This window comes from Pleuronectes platessa, chromosome 12 (assembly GCF_947347685.1).
Source record: "Pleuronectes platessa chromosome 12, fPlePla1.1, whole genome shotgun sequence".
Classification (NCBI taxonomy): domain Eukaryota; kingdom Metazoa; phylum Chordata; class Actinopteri; order Pleuronectiformes; family Pleuronectidae; genus Pleuronectes; species Pleuronectes platessa.
This window is the reverse complement of record NC_070637.1, coordinates 15808157-15827048: the sequence shown is the minus strand read 5'-3', so window position 1 is coordinate 15827048 and position 18892 is coordinate 15808157. Positions and strand designations below refer to the sequence as shown.

The following is an 18892-nucleotide window of genomic DNA, read 5'->3' as shown; positions in this document are numbered from 1 at the left end:
TCACACACACACACATATTAAAAGACAAAACCACACATTCCTGGCAACTCTTTCATCTTTCGGCTACTGCAGCAGAAGCTCACTGCCATCACCACAGAGACAGAAGGCCTCACCATAACAACCACTGAATGGAAACTACGATGAGCCGCCTGTTCCTTTTAATATCGTCCCCTTTTCCCTGCACACGTCTTGAATGCGATCATCTAAGCATGTAGATAGAATGCAGGCATGGGTATTATACAGGACGTAGAGCATACATCTCTGGGTGGGTGCAGGCTGCAACGCTTTAAATAACCACAACATCAACAACAGCACCATCAATGAGATACAACACGAGCGACCGCACAGCAACAACAATCAGGAGCGGTAATTCTGTACCTGAATCTTCATTTTCCAGCAGGAATTCATGTCTGGATCCGGAAGCCACCTCCACCTCTCCTTCACACACACAATCACACACAAATAGACCCACACATACACCGTCACGCAGACAATGGTTCGTCAGGGAGGCTACATGCCCCCTCTGTAAATCCTTGATGTCAGCCGAGACAGAGAGAGAGAGGGAGAGAGCGAGAGCGAGAGAGAGAGAGAGAGGAGCCTCTGCAAATACGGAAGCAGAGCAAGAGGCAGCCGTCACCGTGGCGACTGCAGCTTCGGCAGCGCAGCACAGAAACAAAGACAGTGGAGAAGATAGAGAGAGAGAGAGAGAGAGATGGCTGAGGGAGGGAGAGCAAGCGACTGCCCTACATTTCCTTCATACACACACACAGACACACACACATACAAACACAGAGAGCTGCTGCTGCTGCTTGCCCAGGCTTACACACACACACAGCCAAGCACACAAATACACACACACACAGTGTCAATCCGGTGCTGTAATCCCATTGGCCGAGCTACGACTTCCTCCAGCTGATCTTGATGAGATGTGGGGGGGAGGGGCAAACTGCATGTTGTTGAATCATTCATTAGATGGAGGTGGTGTCCTTTAAATAGACCCACTCTGCTCTGCACACCCGGCTTAACCTCAAAGTACCTCCTCCTAACCCTATCTAAGCCTGTCCTGCAATGACTTCACACCACACACAGGCCCCTCGCTCTGAATTTGAGACTGTTTCAGGACAAAGAGGCAGCTGCCGAACCTCTTCTAACCCACTCTCAGCGTCCACCAATCGGAGAGGACATTACTGCAGTCTCCACCAATCCCCTGCAGACTCTGAGGGATGTGAGGTCGAGCAGAACTGACAAGCGGGTTATTTATTGCACACATCCACACAACTGTACTCAAGGACAAAACTATGATCACTCAAGTGCTGGACAACTCTGCAGGCTGAGGTTCGCTAGTAAACACTGCATTTAAAACTTTTAACGAGGCTGTGATTCACTAACAACAATGACGCCTGTTTGTTAAAAATATGACAATAAGGAGCAAGACACTGGCCTGTCATCGGCACACGGTTTGTACATGTACTGTATGTGAACAATCCCTCATTAGTCTGCCTCCAGAGGTAAATGCTATGCTAATAATAATATCAACAATAAAGGGAACTTTTGGGATGCATACTGTGCTTTACAGCTTCAAATAACTAACTTAAAACAAGAAAAAGAAGCATGAGCACTTGAACACCCATGCGTGTACGAATTAACAGAAACTATATTTTAGGAAAACATTGAGCTGGAAGGGCAGGTGTATGAGCTATACCGGAGCCGGCCACCAGGCGGTGATTGAGACCCTTTGGTTTCACTTTTGGGGGCTGTGATGTAATCCATCTTTATATAGAGTTAAAGTTCTGTAGTAACAATGGATGATATATTACTGATATATATGTTGTATATAATGTTTTGTTGTTTGTCTTTTTAAATTCCGCCAAGTAAGTTATGTTTTCACGTGTTTATTTAAAATCGATTTCCACCAAACTTGGTAGAGGGATGGAGCCTGGACCTGGAAGAACCCATTTAATTTAGCATATAAATCATTTGTTATCAGACCACACCCATTTTATTTGTATATGTTTCTATTATGAAATGTATCCAGATGACAGACTGTATGTTCTGTGTATATCTGTCATATCTCTTTGAGAACAAAAGCTTAAAAAAGGGAGACGTATCAGAGAGATAGATCTGTGGATATTCTGCTATTTTTCTTACAACTAGCACCATGTTTGTGGTGCGAGTGTGGGAGGGTGTATAAGTGTGGTAGTGTTGTTAAAGTCACAGAGGAAATCTTTGATAAAGCACTGAGACACAGTGTTCTCTGGCTACACACCGCGGACACATCAGGCCCTTTCCATTGGATAATGAGCTGAGCAGCACTTTACTTTCATTGAGAAACACTGCTTAACATCTTTAGCATCTAAATAAAGACTAAGAGCAGGTTCACTAGCCCGGATCTCATGGACTTATCATAACACCACCACCACCGCCACAGCAACAGCATTCATCACCTGACACAAGGTTTATCCAACGCTCACCGGTGTAAATAATTACAATAGTTAGTTTAGGTAGATTACTTTAGACTTGTACACCACTACACTTTAAGGCCGTCCACCCGATAAAGCCCAGTCTACTCTGATTGCCAAGCTGGACTACTCTGTTGTGATTGGTCAACTGCTTCAAACACTGAAAATAACTTAATGTTAAATAATTGTAGTTTTATTTATTATATGATTTTATAATGTAAATTTATTAGTATTTTGCACCTATTTATATTTGTATAACGAAATGCAGCCGAATTGTTAGGGCGGCAATGAAAAAAGTGGCTAGGTCTGTATTATGCAAATGTGATGTCACATGACATGAAAATGATGCAGAACCTTCAGCCAGACAACTGATGAGGCGTTTCAGAAGCTCCAGAGTTTTCTGTAGAGGCGAAGAGCTAATTTAACTGTGGACCTTAGGGTTTTTTAACTTTGCAAGACTTTTCCAAAAATCATATATCACACTTGAGGAAAGTGAAAACCTGTCCTGATTAAATGCAAAAAGTGGGGCTACGTCTCCTGAGAGGACAAAGAAATTGTTGCAGGATTGGTTGGTGGGTGAAACCAGAAATTTGAGGCTAAATGTGAAGGGACAGAGACAGACAGAGGAAAGAGAGACCTGACAGTCTGAGAGAGATGTCAGATATCCCATGGGCGTGAAATTGAGCTGTAATAGCCTTTTCAGTTTATATTCAAATACAGTCATCATGCATACTGATAAGTACAACTCCAGCTTTTCTGCCTGTTGCACTTTAAAATCAAATCTACTTCAAATTAAAGAGAACGAGTGAGTGGAGAGAGTGTTGGAGAAGGAGGGAAGATGGAAAAGAGGCAATGGAGAGATGGAAAGGAAGGGGGGGAGATATGAGAAAAAGGAGGGAAGAGATGGAGAAGGAGAAAGATAAATGGAGAAGAATGAGGGGAGAGTTGGAGGAGACTAGAGATGGATTAGAAGGAAGGAAGGGATGGAAAAGGAGGGAGCAAAAGATGGTGAAGGAGGAAGAAGGACTGATGGCCTAAAAGCAAAATGAAAGACACTCTTGAGAATTTATTTATATTACAGACACTGGAATCATTCGCTGCTTATCTGCTGTAAGTGTGAGCACATCAGCTTTGATCTGGAGCGTTGCCTTGTCATTTACATCTCTGTAATGCACTGGAGGATGGCATCCGGGACTCGTATATTTATGCTTCAGACCAGAACACACAAACACAAACATTAAGTGGGGCGTCACTGCGGCAGCACGTCCGCGCTATAACACCATCACTGTTCTGTGGCTGACTGAAGCAGTTTTATTGATCTGTAGCTCCCTGAAAACACCCACTGTCCTCTTGCCCCCTATCTGGCCATCCCTTCAATTCTGACACCCAATAGAGCTCATCTATCTCGACCTGTGAGAGATGATGGAGATTTGTGAGGGGGGGCTCCTGCTGGGAGCACATGCTGGCATCAACAGGGCCCTCAAGCCGAAGCGTAGAGTGGGGTCACACTTTAAAGTGACCTCTTTCTGGGGGCAACAGTTATCTCTTATCTTTAGTTATCTGTGAGGCTGCCAACAGGGATCTGGACGGCTGTGTTTGACATACTAAACTCTTTCATAGGACTTTCACACTGGTGACAACAACAACTCTGAGCTGCACACTTACAAGTCTCAAACCATTTCAAAAAGTTTCATGGAAATCAGTTGAATAGTTTTTACATAATCCTGCTAAAAAAGAAACAAAAACAGACAAACACACAGGTAAAAAAGCACTGTCCTTTACTGAGGTTTTATAATTTGCCATTTTAAATGATGTGAGGTTTTTCCATTATAAATTTGTGATTTTAGGCTTAATAAATAAAACTGGATGTCCAAAGGTGGACTAGCATCCAAAGACCTAGTTGTGTTTACTGTAAGGAGACATGTTCTTCTCATATTCAGGTTCATCATTTTGATTTGGGTTTTTACTTGAAAAGGTTTACTTGCCCTTATTTAACCCTAATTTTTCATTTCATTGCGTTTCATGAGCCTCAAGTACAGGGTTTTGTTTACTTTGGGCTTTGTAACCTTGCATTGCCTTTTACATAAACAAAAAACCTATAGGGAAAAAGAAAAACTGAAAAAATCATAATGTCTCCTTTAAACAAGTCTGAGCTACCACTTTTATTTCAGACACGTTTAATTTTATTCACTGAATTCTCAACCAATCTGTCCACGCTGATGAAAACATGAACACAGTGTTCATCTCTGAAGCGGCGTAATCTACAAACGTCAGTCGTGATGCAGAATTTTTTTTTTCCGGCTGCAGACTTCAGTGCAGAGGAGAAAAAGCTGTGTATCACTAAAGTGAGTGACTCACTGTTATGGCACAGAGAAGAACACATTGTACCTAAAGTAAATATGGTAATAGAAAGGGTCACGGCGCCTTTTTTAGAACAACAGTTACAGCACAATACAACAGAGGAGAAACTGTGTGTTACTGAGCTGTACAATCTGTTAATGAAATCTAAATGAGCAAAAATGACAGTGTTCACTAAAGTAAGGAAGTACACAGTGTTTGGCTAATTTAATACAGAAGAATACATTCATCCGGATAGATATTATTCAATAAACTGCTATTGTGGATCTCACCACTACACAATAAAAGGTTGGGTAACACACACACATACAAATGTCCTCTCTCTTGTCCAGTCTAGTTTTTGAGTTCACCTCATTCTGGAGCATCCAGCAATGATCAAGGCTCATTACTTTAACTGCGGCTGTTGAGAACCACAGTTGAAGTGCAAGTTTATTTTCCACATAAGCAGTAATGACCCATTTCCACCCAGATTTGTCCTTAACCAGTACTTTGCAGTTTTAGAAGAGAGGCAACATCAAGAATTATTCTGTTGCTTCAGGGATAAAAATGTGGACCTCTCCCATCACAAACCTGCCTCTCTAACAAATAAAGACAATGGAGGCTGAAGCTCCATGGATAAATGGGCAAACAATGAATTATAGGCGTAAGCGATTTCCTCACTCATTGCGATGCAAGCTCATGTTTGTTATCACATGTGCAAAAAACATCCACAGTCCTACACACACCTCACCTTGGAGAAATGTGCGGGCCAGCAGCCAAACAGCACTTCTCTTTCATGTCTGCTTTTAATGTCTATTCAGTCAGGTTTTTATCAGCCTTTGGACAAATGGTCTAAAAAAGAAGAAGCACCTACAGCAATTACAGTGCAGGCTTAAGCATTAACTGTATCTGTATCCACATCAGCACCTGGGGCCGGTGATAACCTTCTAAATTAGATAAGTATTTCAGCAGGGCAGACGACACAGGAAGCTGACGACAGACTCAGGGCGGATGAATAAATGCTGAATGCTTCTCAGGATTAAGTATGAGAAAATTCTTCAATTTCATCAAACCTCCATGTGAGTGTGCGCTGGACGAGATGAGTCATCTGAGGCTATTAAGTCTGTTTTTAGCTTATTATCATGAAGCTGATGCAGACAGCGGCGCAGAGTCACGGCGGCCGAGCTCGTTGTGCTTTTTAAACAATCGAGTCTCGACCTGGACGATCTGACATCTCTGGCATCAGACGATTGGCCTGAGCAAAATTCTACTTTTTATTTAATTCAAGTTTCCAATCCATGTGTATAAATCGCTGAAAACTTTGCTCAGGGTGTATTTGTATCCAAAATGGATGTAGAAAAGGGAGTGTTGATCAAAACATATGGATCAAAGTAGCATCTGCATGTTTATACCAGTCTCCAGTGAGGTCAGTGTTGCACATCATTAATTCAACAAATTTATATCCTTGAGGCGATTTCAGTTTTTAATCTTATTTTACTGCACTGATCCATTTGTTTTCCTCGATTCACTTGCGTTCTGTTTCTTATTCGTGTTTCCTTCATGTCTTGGAATTTTGTTATTAATCTTCTGTGCTGTGCTGTTAATAAGTTTTTCCCAAGTTAAAATAAAGGTTGAGTGAATGCCTGAATGAATGTCGGGGTAACTCTTGGCCATTCTAGCTTCCTCTTTTGCTCAGATGTAAATTTAACGACCACAAATATAACCTGTTAATTTCGCTTCCTGACATGAGGAGTAATTACAACGGCTGCATGCATTGTCTGAAGTAAAATCAATGCAGAGTCTAAGCTGTCTCCTACAAGCATCAGCAGCCTGAAGAGGGTAATTAAGAATACGATCATGTCGTTCTCAAATGAGACGGCAGCACAAACTGTTTTGAGGCCAGTTCTCAGACTTTCCCAGGCTTTGCTGGAAAGCAGGACGGAGGATTTTTCAAAGGCTGCACAAACATCCAGCCATCTCTCTAAAAACTCTCCTTAGATCTATGTTGAATTTATGCTTTCCATGTGCATCCCTGCAGAGAGGATCTCAGTATGTCATATTAAAACAAATGCATCCCTTCTTCCACCCACCTCGCTCCTTTCAGGCCACTAGCTATGACATCATCAGTCATCACCTGCTGCTGAACAGATGGCGCCCCATTAGTGACCTCCAGACAGGTGGAGAGGTCTGCATTGCAAATACACTGATTGGGGCGGTATTAGAAACACATGCAAACACTTGAAATACAACAATATCCTCTTCAGCCGCAGCTGCACCTAGAAATCTACGTTCCCCTCAGAGATCTGATCAGGTCGTGAGCAGCTTCCCTGTAGGAAGAGAACTCTCAGCGGGGGGGGCACCTCTGGCAAACAAACACCCCTGAGGTCACAAGTGCCAACTCTCCTGCATCTCAACCTTTGTCCATGCCTTCAAACCATGGGCCAGTGACCTCAGTTACAATGCGTAGAAAAAGTATTAGCCCATCTTTAGCGGCAGTTGTGATGGAACGTGGACGTGGCACGGACTCGAAACTGGTTTCACTCTGATGTAGCTTCATACGAAAGACCAGAGGAAGTATGAATGGTTCCTGTTAGTCCGACCATCAGGGGAACAGCTTCCTCAGCGGTGTGTTGTGGTGCCAGTGAACAAAAGGCTACAGCAAACACAAACTCCTCAGACAGTTTCATTTCTTCAACTCGGCCTCTTTGTAGCATTAGAAGCTTTGACGCTCCAAGCACCAGTGGAATCCACAGCTATTCACTCCACTGCAGCTACCTGGAGCAAGTAACCTTGGATTTATGTGCAGCCTCTTCTACACCCACCTGCACGCACTGATGATGGATGAAGGATGCGGCCATGAATCTGTCCTCCCCTCCCACTTCAATTCACATTTTAAAGGTCCAGTTTCATTTGGCTGCCGGATAAACACGGTCCGGAGCAGTAGCGGCAGCAATTTGCATTTAAAGGCTGTTCGTCTTAACTTGGCTTGTGCCAGCAATTCATTGAGAGGTTCACATTTGCATTCTGAATAGCTGAGAAGGCTCAAACCCACAAGCTTGAAATGTCAATGAGAGGGAGAAAACAGGGAGCTCAGATATATTAGGATATAAATGCTATAGTTGTTTGCAATGACAAAAACAAATTAAGATTGAAGATCACTTATTATCAATTATTGGAGGAAACAAAAAGGACAATAGCTCTCAAGATAACTTTATTAGGACTGAAGGACTGATTTAAAGGCAGGTTTCCATCTATTTTACCCAAAAGGTTGAGAGACAACACAGATTAAATTAATGTAAATGTTGTGACAAACACATCAGAAGCATTAAATCCATTTGCAATAAAGGGACAGCGAGTCTCATCTCTACTGCCCCCTGCTGACATACTCCTGCACATACCCTAAACTCAACTTAAAAAGAAAAACTTTTCTTGGGGGTAAACACTTCATTTTACAATTTCCTTTCAAAAACCTAAAGGATGCATTTTTCTCTAGTGAAAACTGTATATTCACTACATCTCTAAATGCATTATGTTAAAGTTTGCTCCATATGTCGCACGGCAATAACTCTCTCGCATGGCAGAGGCCTTTGATAGCCATTCATTAAACACCCTGAACAATAATCATCATCTTTATTATGATAATAATGCATTACTATTATATTGCTCTTTTCATTAAGTCACCAACTTCTTCCACCAGGGTAGACATGCAGTATATCGAAATGTATAACAACCTCCATCATAATAATGATCAACCATCAAATGTGATTTAATGAATATTTCACATTATGTAGTGAATAATAACAGCTTGAATTTATATAACAACTTTCAAGAGACCCAAGGACTGGATCCTTCTTTCCTATAAAAGGTTATTGGGCATACAGACTCTTTCAGTAAGTAACAAGGGTTGAAAGACATGTGTTTTGATTATTATCAGTGCAAAAAAAAATTTTGAAGCATAGCAATTTCAATTTTTTACTGTTCTTAATAACGTAGACACTGTGTGTGTTCTTTAAACACTGTCTAATAACTGCTGTGCACTGGCTGCCTAGAATAGTTTTACTCTTTTTAATGGTTACATTATCTTAGCATTTGGAAATGAACTGGAAGTGCAGCATCTGTCGTAATTACACTGCCTCTATTTCCCTTATAATTACAACCAAATTAAAAAGTTTGCTCCTCCAAACTAATTATTGGGCATTTATCAAAGTATGAGCAGCAATAACACGGCCAAGCAAAACAGTGCAATGCAATGATTAACGCAGTGTTTTTCAGGTATTTGAGTTTAAACGCAGCAGCGGGGGTTTCTGGTGAGTCATGGGGACATCTTTACAACACATGAGATGTGACGGTTCCCTGCACACCCTGTGACCTTGACCTCAAGGTAACAGGTCCCTCCCCTATTCTGAACGCAGCCGCCAACATCCTTCCACCTTCTCATGAAGATCGTCACCTCCGACGTGATGCTGGATCGACAGGAGACAAGGTCGCGGTTTCTATTGCTAACTAGCTCTTTGCTCGTCAACGCGTTTGCTCCATTTCCTCTCCATGTGGACTCAATGGCACAGGATTGTTCCACGTCACATGACACAGCTCACAATGAGACGGCAGGAAGCTGATGTGACTTGCATCAGATAATTTTTTTACGACACAACGAGACAAGATGGATAAGAGGCGCAAAGTGATATTTACATAGAGCGTATTTTTCATTGACTTCTCCCCCCCTGGAGGGCTGTTTCTACTGTAACAGCAACAATGTCACACTACAAAACTGCTGTGCTCCGTGACCGCTGCCGCTCACATGAAGCAGAGAGGAAGGCAGAGCGGAGGCCTGCACGCAGCGTTCCAACTCCCCAGGACATAAAGGTTGCCTCGGTGAAAGGAAACTGCAAAGCATTTCACACCGTAACTATTAGGCCTCGCTTTCTCTGAAATCATCCACTCCACCTCAGGTTAGGAGGAGAGAGACAGCGTGAAGTGAATAGTGTCTGAGATGATAAACATGGAGTTAAAATCCCATCGCTCCCAGCTGGCGCACATTTAGCTCCCACATCTGAAACGTGTTCTGCTATTCCCCATCCGCCTCTACCTCCTCTCTCTTCATCAACATTTTCCACCAACGCACCATTAAGTCAAGCCTCCTTCCAGTCGCTGCACCGATTGCCCCTCCACCCTGTCTACATTTGCCCGGTCAGCTCGGAAAATGTCATCGGTAAAGAGCAGAGTTTCCAAATGAAATGGGACCGAAATCAACTCTCAAACAGGGAGCAGATGGTGAAGCTTTCCCGATGACATCTTTTGGCTTAAACAGCAATTCTCCACCGCTCGTTCCTCCTCCCTCTCTCATCACACTTTTACAACAACAATCTTTCCTTAAAGTTTTTATAGCTAATGAGCCGCTCGCTCCTTTATCTCAGCCTATAGTCGTATAGCGTGTATACAGGGAAGTCTCTGGCAGCTACCTACACAAGCACAGACATCACCATCATTAGCTGGTGATTAGATATTCATTCCTCTTTGAAATGGGTGTTTTTATTGCACATTTCAGAGACATAACGCCCTATTTAGGTATGTGAGGCATCTCAGGGAGAAGGGCAGCTGGTTCGTAAAAATAAGACGTGGCATCATCGTTTATATCTATTTGATAATTCCAGAAATCTCTGTTTGTCCTTCTCCATGTGACTCGCATATCTCAAGAAATGTTTATGTTATCGGTTTCACACTTGGCATGCGTTAGTCAAGGGACCAATAAAGTGTAGTATTGAATTTGATGCAAATTTAGACCCGCGATCTGTTCAACTATAATGAACTTTGAATAAAAAGGTCACCAGTTCTCTTTAGCAGCGACAGCAGGGGCTCATTAAGGTAATTGGATTCTTCGATCACAGCAACAGAGTATTCACAGCAACAGTAACTAATTCTTTGGTCCAGGGTTTTGTCCACTGAGTCGAACTTTTTTGGAAACTTCGAATAAACAGGTGAACGGCTCTTAGTGCAGCAGCGTTGGTGCAGCTTCGGGGTTCTGCAGATTGAATTCTTTACTCTGCTCAATTACTGCAAGTTACTTTTACAGTTTCAGGAAATAAAAAAGCTGCGGCCAGCATCACCACAGACCAAGTAAACAGCCCATTCCAAACAGGCATCTTTACAACAGACACTGAACTAGTTCTCCTGATAAACACAAAGCGCTCCCTTTTTTCGCAGCTCGGGTTTCAGCCGTTTGTTTAGCGGAGTGATCCCGCTCCCTGGGGGATCAGCTGTGGCCTATATGTTTTGTATTCAACCAGAGTACTCAAGAGTGGTTCACGAGGAGAAACGCATCAGATCCTCTTCCACCGGCCACTAATACACCATTGTCTTGGCCCAGCCCTGTGTCATCACATCTTTGTGTGTCGTAGCGTAGTAGTTTCAGCTTTCAGTCATGTGGTTGATTTGTTCCCTGTACTTCGATCCTGCGAGATCGCTCAGAGGGTTTGCTGCCAGGTGAAGTTTGAAACCGTTCTCTTGCCCAGATCTGCACATTGCCTGTTGTCCGTGTGTGCAGCCTGAAACGCAGCAGCCTCTGCTCTGTGCGTCAACAACTGTGGTGACTCATCTCTCCCAAATCGAATATACAATTTAAAAATCAGTGATTACAAACAACTAAATACTGCACTGCAGTTGTATGCCGCCATCAAACAGGGTAGTTTCTGTCTGCATCATCTTTCAGTGTCATATAAGGTGTTTTTGACCTTTGACCACTGAAATCTCATCAGTTGATCCGAATTGAGTGACAAATGATAAAAAGTTGAAGGAAATCCCTCCAGTTGGTCTTGAGATATCACGTTCAAGAGTCCACTCTGACCTTTGGTCTTGGGCGACTATTACCCCTGGCTATGTCTGCGTGATATTATAATAGTTTCACAATGAGATTGTTGGTTCGAGATTTTGGATCCAGAAGGAGTGGATTCTCATTATGCTTATTCACAAATAAAAATGTTCTCTATTCTTGTCATAGCGTCAATATCTTACATAAGCATAAAATAAAAATAAAAAAGATAAAGGTGACTTGTGCATGCCGGAAAGTTAATGGTGTGCACGAGAAACAATCTAAATGTTCTCGCCTGCTTTTCATAGAGACCAATGGTTTTCCTTCAGTTCGTATTAGGAAACCTAGGAAGCTGATGGTCTGACAGATATCACGTGCGCCTGCGAGACAGTTAATAATAATAACATAATATTACAAATTTGTAAAAGAACTACTCTATTCACGTTAGCTTAGTTTTTCCTTTCTTCAACAAGGCCCTAATACTGTTTTGAAACACACAACATTGATGGTTGCTGTCCATATCAACCTGCTAACCTTAAACTAGATAATGGTGTTTCAGACAGGAGGGTCTGATCCTTCCACACTCACACAAGGAGTCCCTGTGCAGTGACGTGAAAAGACAAAAACAACTCTGGTTTAGGAAAAAGCTCAAAGTCCTTGGGAGGTGGTTTCCATGGCGATGGCTCATCTGTCCCCAAATGCTCGTCTTGTTTCACGGTCCGGAGATTTTCACGTTTCACAAACAGCAGCATCATAATCTATTGAAAAGCCAGAGGAAGGCCACAGTCCTGACAGAGGACGGAGGACAGTGGGGTAAAGCTTTCTTCATACATATACACATCATTCAAAAGAAACGGCCTGATTGCCGTCAGCGCTGGCAGCGTGACCTGTGGCGATGGATAACGGAGCAGCCACCAGCCTCATTGGGCTCGTGTGTCAGGTGCCATGAGCTCGAATGAACACATCAATCAAAACGACAGAGGGGTGACAGCGAGGATCCACTCCTCCTGCTCTTACTTTCACAGAGAAGACACTTTTTTTCTGAATCGCGGAGCTCTTGCAAAAAAGTCTCGAGATGAGTAACGTGGAGTTAGACAGCGGACACCCTCCTTCCTCGCAGAGCCCGCTACCCATAATACTCTGAGCACGGCTGGCACATACAACATTTGACAGCTCTGACAGAAGCTGGAGCACGTCTGCGGTGAGCGACAGACGAATGTTCCTCTACATTCTGCCTCTGCTGCGTCGCTCCGGCTAATGTGCTCTTATTCAGGCCCGGTTCCGTTTCTACGGCAACAGCATGCTCCTATCTCTCTTGCTTTCTTCATGTGTACAGCGGACTATAATTGTTCTCTCGTTCCCCTTATCTTTCTTATGCTCGTACCTGGCCGGTCTCTGGGCCTTGTTCAGTGCGTGTTGAACCTGCTCTACATTTCCCCTCTGGGTAGAGTCAGTGCTGGACCACAGAGCATCGAGCCTGACCGATATGAGACAGCAGACTTCATCAGGTCATACTTGCCTATCAGATATGTTGGTGTTGGCATTTATGTTGTCTGATATGACTTTTTTTTTTTTTTTTACAGAAAAGGACGATGTTGGCTGATGTCGTCACATTATTTGTCCAGCAGAGAGCATCAACTCTTCTGTTTACAATACAATACTGAATCACACGTAGCAGAGTACGCATCACAGCTGAGCAGACGATGGTGCGGAGGGAACCAGTGTCTTCATGGTAAATTACTGACTAGTTAGTGTAGCACATTGCTGGATAGTTAATAAGAAACTTTGATGTTTCTAAACTGGAAGGAACAGAAACCAACTTGCTTCTTAAGGGAGGACATGGCTGGGAGGTTATTTAGGATACATATGGAAAGAGTTGCCCACTTACTGAAAGATTTTGATAGAGGCGTCTGCATGTGGCCGTTATTTGAATGTACTCAATTATGTGTGTGTGCAATAGAAAATATCGAAACACCTGTCGTTTGGTGATGTGTGTGAATGTAGCTGTGCACTCAATGCATCCGTCTTTGAGTGCATTGTGCTTGAGCATCTACCCTCACCACCTCTTTATTTTATTTCTTATCTCTATAATGTGGAACTCTAAGACTACTGCATTAGATGTGCTGTATGTAATGTACCCCATCATTATAAGAAGCTTAAAACCTTTGCAAAGGAATCAATAAAGAAACAGTCTTTCAGAGATGGACACCATCTCTCTCAGGTTGTTATGCTCTTGGAGATAAACCAGATGTCCTGAGCATTGATAAGGCCGCTCAAACAATGATTTAATGATTGTTTGTACTTACAAAGCATTGGTCAACTCTGTGGCAGCCCCCTGCAGTTTCTCTCTCTTAAGTAAGCAGAAAGAGAACAGGACACTAAAAATTCCATTACAATGCCTCATCAGGAAACCAGGTACTTCTGGCTTCATGCAGCTGAATCATCCACAGGCAGGGGATTTACAAAATGAGCAATGAGAACATGATTTCACAGATTTAAAAGTGGCAGATGACCCGTGAGTCATCAAGACTCACGCTGCCTATTATCTGTAACCTGCTCTCATTCGAAACTGATCAAGTCGTCCATAAATGGAATCATCAAGAGGCAACATGTGTTCAGAATCAGAGTTGGCTTTTCGGCCAAGTATGTTTGCACATACAGGGAATGTGACTCTGGTTTAGCTCTCAATGAACTTAAGTAAAGAATAGTGCAAAAACACTAAACAATAGACAATATAAACAAATATTGACAGATGGTAAATTAATTCACCACGACTCTAGTGAGTGCAAATCAGCTGCTCTTTATTTACACTGTACAAAAAGTGTAATAAATAGTAGCAAAGAAATGATAAATATTAGTAGATAGTGGGCAATATATGCAAAGGCATAATAGAGTGTTATTTACAACGTACCAAGTGTCCTAAATCCTTCAAGAAAGACTTCTCAGAGCCGATAGTTTCTATAAAACTTTTCACGTGTGTGACAAAAAATGTCCTCTACCTTCAGGCTAAGACACAACCTGGAGATCGAGTAGATTTTATCACTTTGCACAAGCCGTACAGGATGAAGCTTTGCTGAGATATTTTGAGAAGCTGTATTGTCTACTTAAGATCGACTGCAAGATTTTAAAAACACGTTCAGACAGTAGATATTTACAAGCAGCAAACATCTGGTATTTCACTCTGCCTATAGAAGCTGTTTGTATATCCTGCACTTCTTTTAAAACATTAACAAGCCCAGATTCTTCCCCGAGCAGTAAAGCATAATGAGGCTAAAGCAGCAGATTTGCCCCCCCCCCCCCCCCCCAGACTCCAACTCTGATTTCGAAACATGGCTGTTGGGTTTTCACTGATGTTTCCAGCGTTTGATTCAAAACAGCATTTGTGACCTAATTTGGCTCCGGTGCAGCTCGTCTATGACGAAAAGTGATCTCACAAGGTTTAAACATTTTGTTACACGTTGATACAGAATCACTGCGGCACCAGTTGGGCAGCAAATATCTGAGAAGAGACTTTTCATCTTTGATTTGAATAGAATCAGAAATACTGTATTGATCCAATGGGGGAGAAATTGGGTTTTGTTGCAGTCGCTCCAGCCAAGAATTGAAATATATGCAGACCAATAACAATAAATAGAAAGACAAACATAATTAAGCGTATAAAAGAATCAGTAATACAAGATTTTGTTTGCTTCTACAGTACATGCAGGTAGTTATAGTGAGAAATTACATCAATTCTGATCCAGATCATTTCATTCTGCAACAACTTCCAATACCATGTTTTCATTTGATTTCCATTCCCCACATCGCACAGCTGCAATGTGCAGATATTCAGTTTATTGAAGATGTGCTTCAATGAGTTTTGCAGTTTTTGCAGCTTTGATGCTTTTATTTTTTCTGGAACAGCATAAACCATCAAAATGTCACAGATTTCGAAACGCTGACTTAGATCCTAAAACAAAAACAGGTACAAATTGTTAATCTTTGATTTCCTTTCTTCAATCTATGTAACAACAGATTTCTTTCCCCAGTGACAGATGAAAACTTGTAAGTAGCTTCATCACCACCTCTCTAAAAACTGGGTGTTCAAATAAAACAAATGGTTTTTAATTTTAAAATATCTCCATACGTCAGATTGTAACTGTACCTTAACTTTTGAAAACATTCATCCTGCTGACACATGTTGTGGGTAATGTGACACATACACAATGTGCCGTGGCAATTTAATTTGAAGACAGGATTTATATCGGGCTAAATCTAACCAATACTTTCAAATTTAAATATGTCTAACTCCAGTGTCTCAGACTGACTCTGGACACGCTTATTACAGCCTCAAATCTTTGACTCCTCTGTCTACACTATGAAAAGCTGAAATACACGGGGCCACAGGCTCCATCCCGAGAAAAAGTTCTCCAAGCCTAAATTAAGGTAATGACTGTTTACTTCACGCTGCCATTTAAGGCCCTAAGTACAGTCATGGAAGGTGAAAGTCAACTTGCTTTGGTCAAACACATAAAGACAGAAGCAGTTTTGTCAATGTACCAGATTTGTTGAACTTGAGTTTTATTTAATTGTATTGCTCATCATTCCCTTCTATAATAACATTGCACTCACCCCAAAGAAGTTAAGGGAATATGGGGACGTCACCAGAAATGAGTCAGAGGAAACAAAAGTCAAGGGTAAAAGGATTGTAAACACCTTTAATAATCCCTGAACCAACACTCTACTTCGAATCTGAGCTGACACATGCTATAGTTGTGAATTCTAACCATAGTGTTAATAAAGATGGACGACAAGTCCCCACTTGCTCCAGCTGTTCAAAAATGTTGATAAAATATCAGTGCAGCCATCTTGTTCTTATGATCTTGAATCTGCACAGTCGTGATCATGGTGTGCAGCCGCAGTATCGAGGTCCTGTTGTTAGATGAGTCAGTCTCAGCTGTCAATCATGACATTTTACCCCATTTTTATAGCATCAAAAAACAAATACAAATTCAAACTCACCAGAAAAATGTGCACTCGGACAAACATCAGTGTTTTAAAAGCTAAAATAACAAAAAATCTTTGAGAAAAAATACGTAATGTGTATTTTGACTTTCTTCATTGTGTAATTTTGGCTATGTCCCACTTACTAACATTGGGGAGGAGGGGTTTATGACCTCTATCCCCATCTGAGATGCTGATTTACAGTATGAGCAGTCGTAGCGTTTGTCTTTTACAAGTGGATATGTCTTCAGTTGTCTGCCTCCCCAGACAGCCAGACACCAACAAAGAGGAGTTCACTGTGTGGTCACAAGTATGAGTCCATAGACCCAGAGCTTAACCACACTAATCTGCCACTGGATGACACCATGAGATGATGATGGAGGAGTATGAAAATAAAAGGGGGGTGGAGGAAGCTGGATCAAGAGGATCAGAGAATCGGGAAGACGCAGCCTTGCAGCGTGGGAGACAATGAAATAAACGATCCCTCCAAATGACCTACAACTTTCTCATTATTATATCCTCTGTGACAGGCGAACATCTGACTGCTCACCGTCATATACTTGGTGCACAGGAGACTAATTATGGGGCCGTGCAAGCGACATACTGGTGACCACGACAGAGTATGACCGAGCTGTGAGGGCTATCGCACTTTCATTATACACCTGGGGTCGTGTGGCTCCATTTGAAGACTGCATCACGCAGTGTCAGCCTCCACAGAACCAGAGCACGGGTTGCAACCAGCGAGGGACACATCTTCAGCATCTCCTCAGGAAGAGAAATCTGGGCTCTGTGTGAGAGCATCCACCATCGATCTGGCCGGAAGTGGCTGATTACTCGGGGCCGTGTCAGTCACAGGAGTCAACTCAAAGGTGTCACAGGCAATTAAACAGTGTCCTCGGATACACCCGAGGAAGAACGGAGAGCGACGGAAAGCTCTGGATGGAGAACTGAGCGGAGACTGGAGCCACAGAGTAAACCAGCTTTAAACATGTCACGTGGTGATTTCACGTCTCCCTCAACTAATCATCTCATCTCTGTTTGTCTGCACCGACAGTTTCTGGTTATCAATTTCAATTGAGTCTTTGTGCAGAGTCACTTCTATAACAAGGATATAAAAATCTCAAATATCGAAACAAAACAAATTAGATCAGTTCCTTAAAATGCATTATGGCGAAATTGGTGGTTTACAGCTGAGAGCTTTTCGAGTTCAGGTGCACTTTCTGTTCCCGTCGCTTGTGACAGGCTGAGCAAATCCCCATAGGCTAGTGGGTTAATAGCCATATATCTGTCAAAGTAGTACAGGCCACACAATATGTAAATTATAAAATCTGAAAATGTGTTTTTCCACAGGGAACATCCGTGAAGAGAGATAAAGATATATTTACTTGCTGAGTCTAACAGTTAAGTTTTATTATGTATGCGTGTGTGTATACTCATTTTGAATACCCTATTTTTTTCCCAGTATAAAACACCTTCTTTCACACCTGCTTTGTTTGGTCCAGACCTTCAGACTTTTCAGTCTAGTTCACACCAAAGTATACCAGAGTATAAAAGGTCCCTCAGACCTCAGACCAGATCCTCTGCAGTTTTTATGGTTCGGACTTTCACACCAATAAAGCATGAAGTTGAGACAGCCTTAAACATTAGAAGAAGAAGGCTCACAGGATTGCTTGTAGCCTTCGCCTCGGATGATGTAATGTTTTAACAATGAGGATGATCATTTTGCTGCTGGTAAAACCATAAGCCAAAAAAAATGATTGATCCTAATGACAGAAAACACTTATTTCTAATGGTCCTGGTTAAGAATCAGGGCAAGTTGTGAATTGTGGTTAGGTTAAGGATGGATTGGAAACAGTTAAGGTTAGGAATAATGTTTTAGGTTGTCCATAATGAGTGCAAAGTGCAAAGTCCTAACAAGGATATAGCTGCGTGTGTGTGTGGGTGGAGGGAGTGGAGGGTGATGAGCTGGGGGTTCATTAGTAAAGATGGTCTCCTCTGAACGTCTCACTGCTAATAGCTGATATCCACACAATGAGGATTGCGCCCCCTCACACCAGAGACAAAGAAAACTCTTTCCACTCTGCACTTGCTCGCATACAGAGCAGCTGAGGGGGATAATCATTTCCTCCTGCTATGGGTCAACTGTAATCGCATACGGTATATACAACTTTACATAACACAGGGTGTCACAGCTATCAAAAGAAAGTAAAATAACCCTAGAGCCGTCACAGGAGCTAATGGAATGTAATCTTTAACAAAGTGAGGCAAAGTCCTTCCTCACAGCAGTCGAGGCCCTCAAAAGGCCCTG

At 42.3% G+C, this 18892-nt stretch overlaps 1 protein-coding gene across 2 annotated transcripts in view; it reads right to left on the bottom strand.

Annotated features, from left to right (window-relative positions):
• The window catches only part of marchf8 (membrane-associated ring finger (C3HC4) 8), a 102003-nt gene that overhangs the window by 55996 nt on the left and 27115 nt on the right, over positions 1–18892 (bottom strand). Inside the window, exon 1 of one of the 2 annotated variants that reach the window (XM_053436759.1) lies at positions 379–869. The exons of the other annotated variant lie outside the window; for it this stretch is intronic. Coding sequence (XP_053292734.1) covers positions 379–408 — 30 coding nt within the window. The 5' untranslated portion in view covers positions 409–869. Of the gene's footprint in view, positions 1–378; positions 870–18892 lie in introns of those variants that run through there. 2 annotated transcript variants of the gene reach the window in all.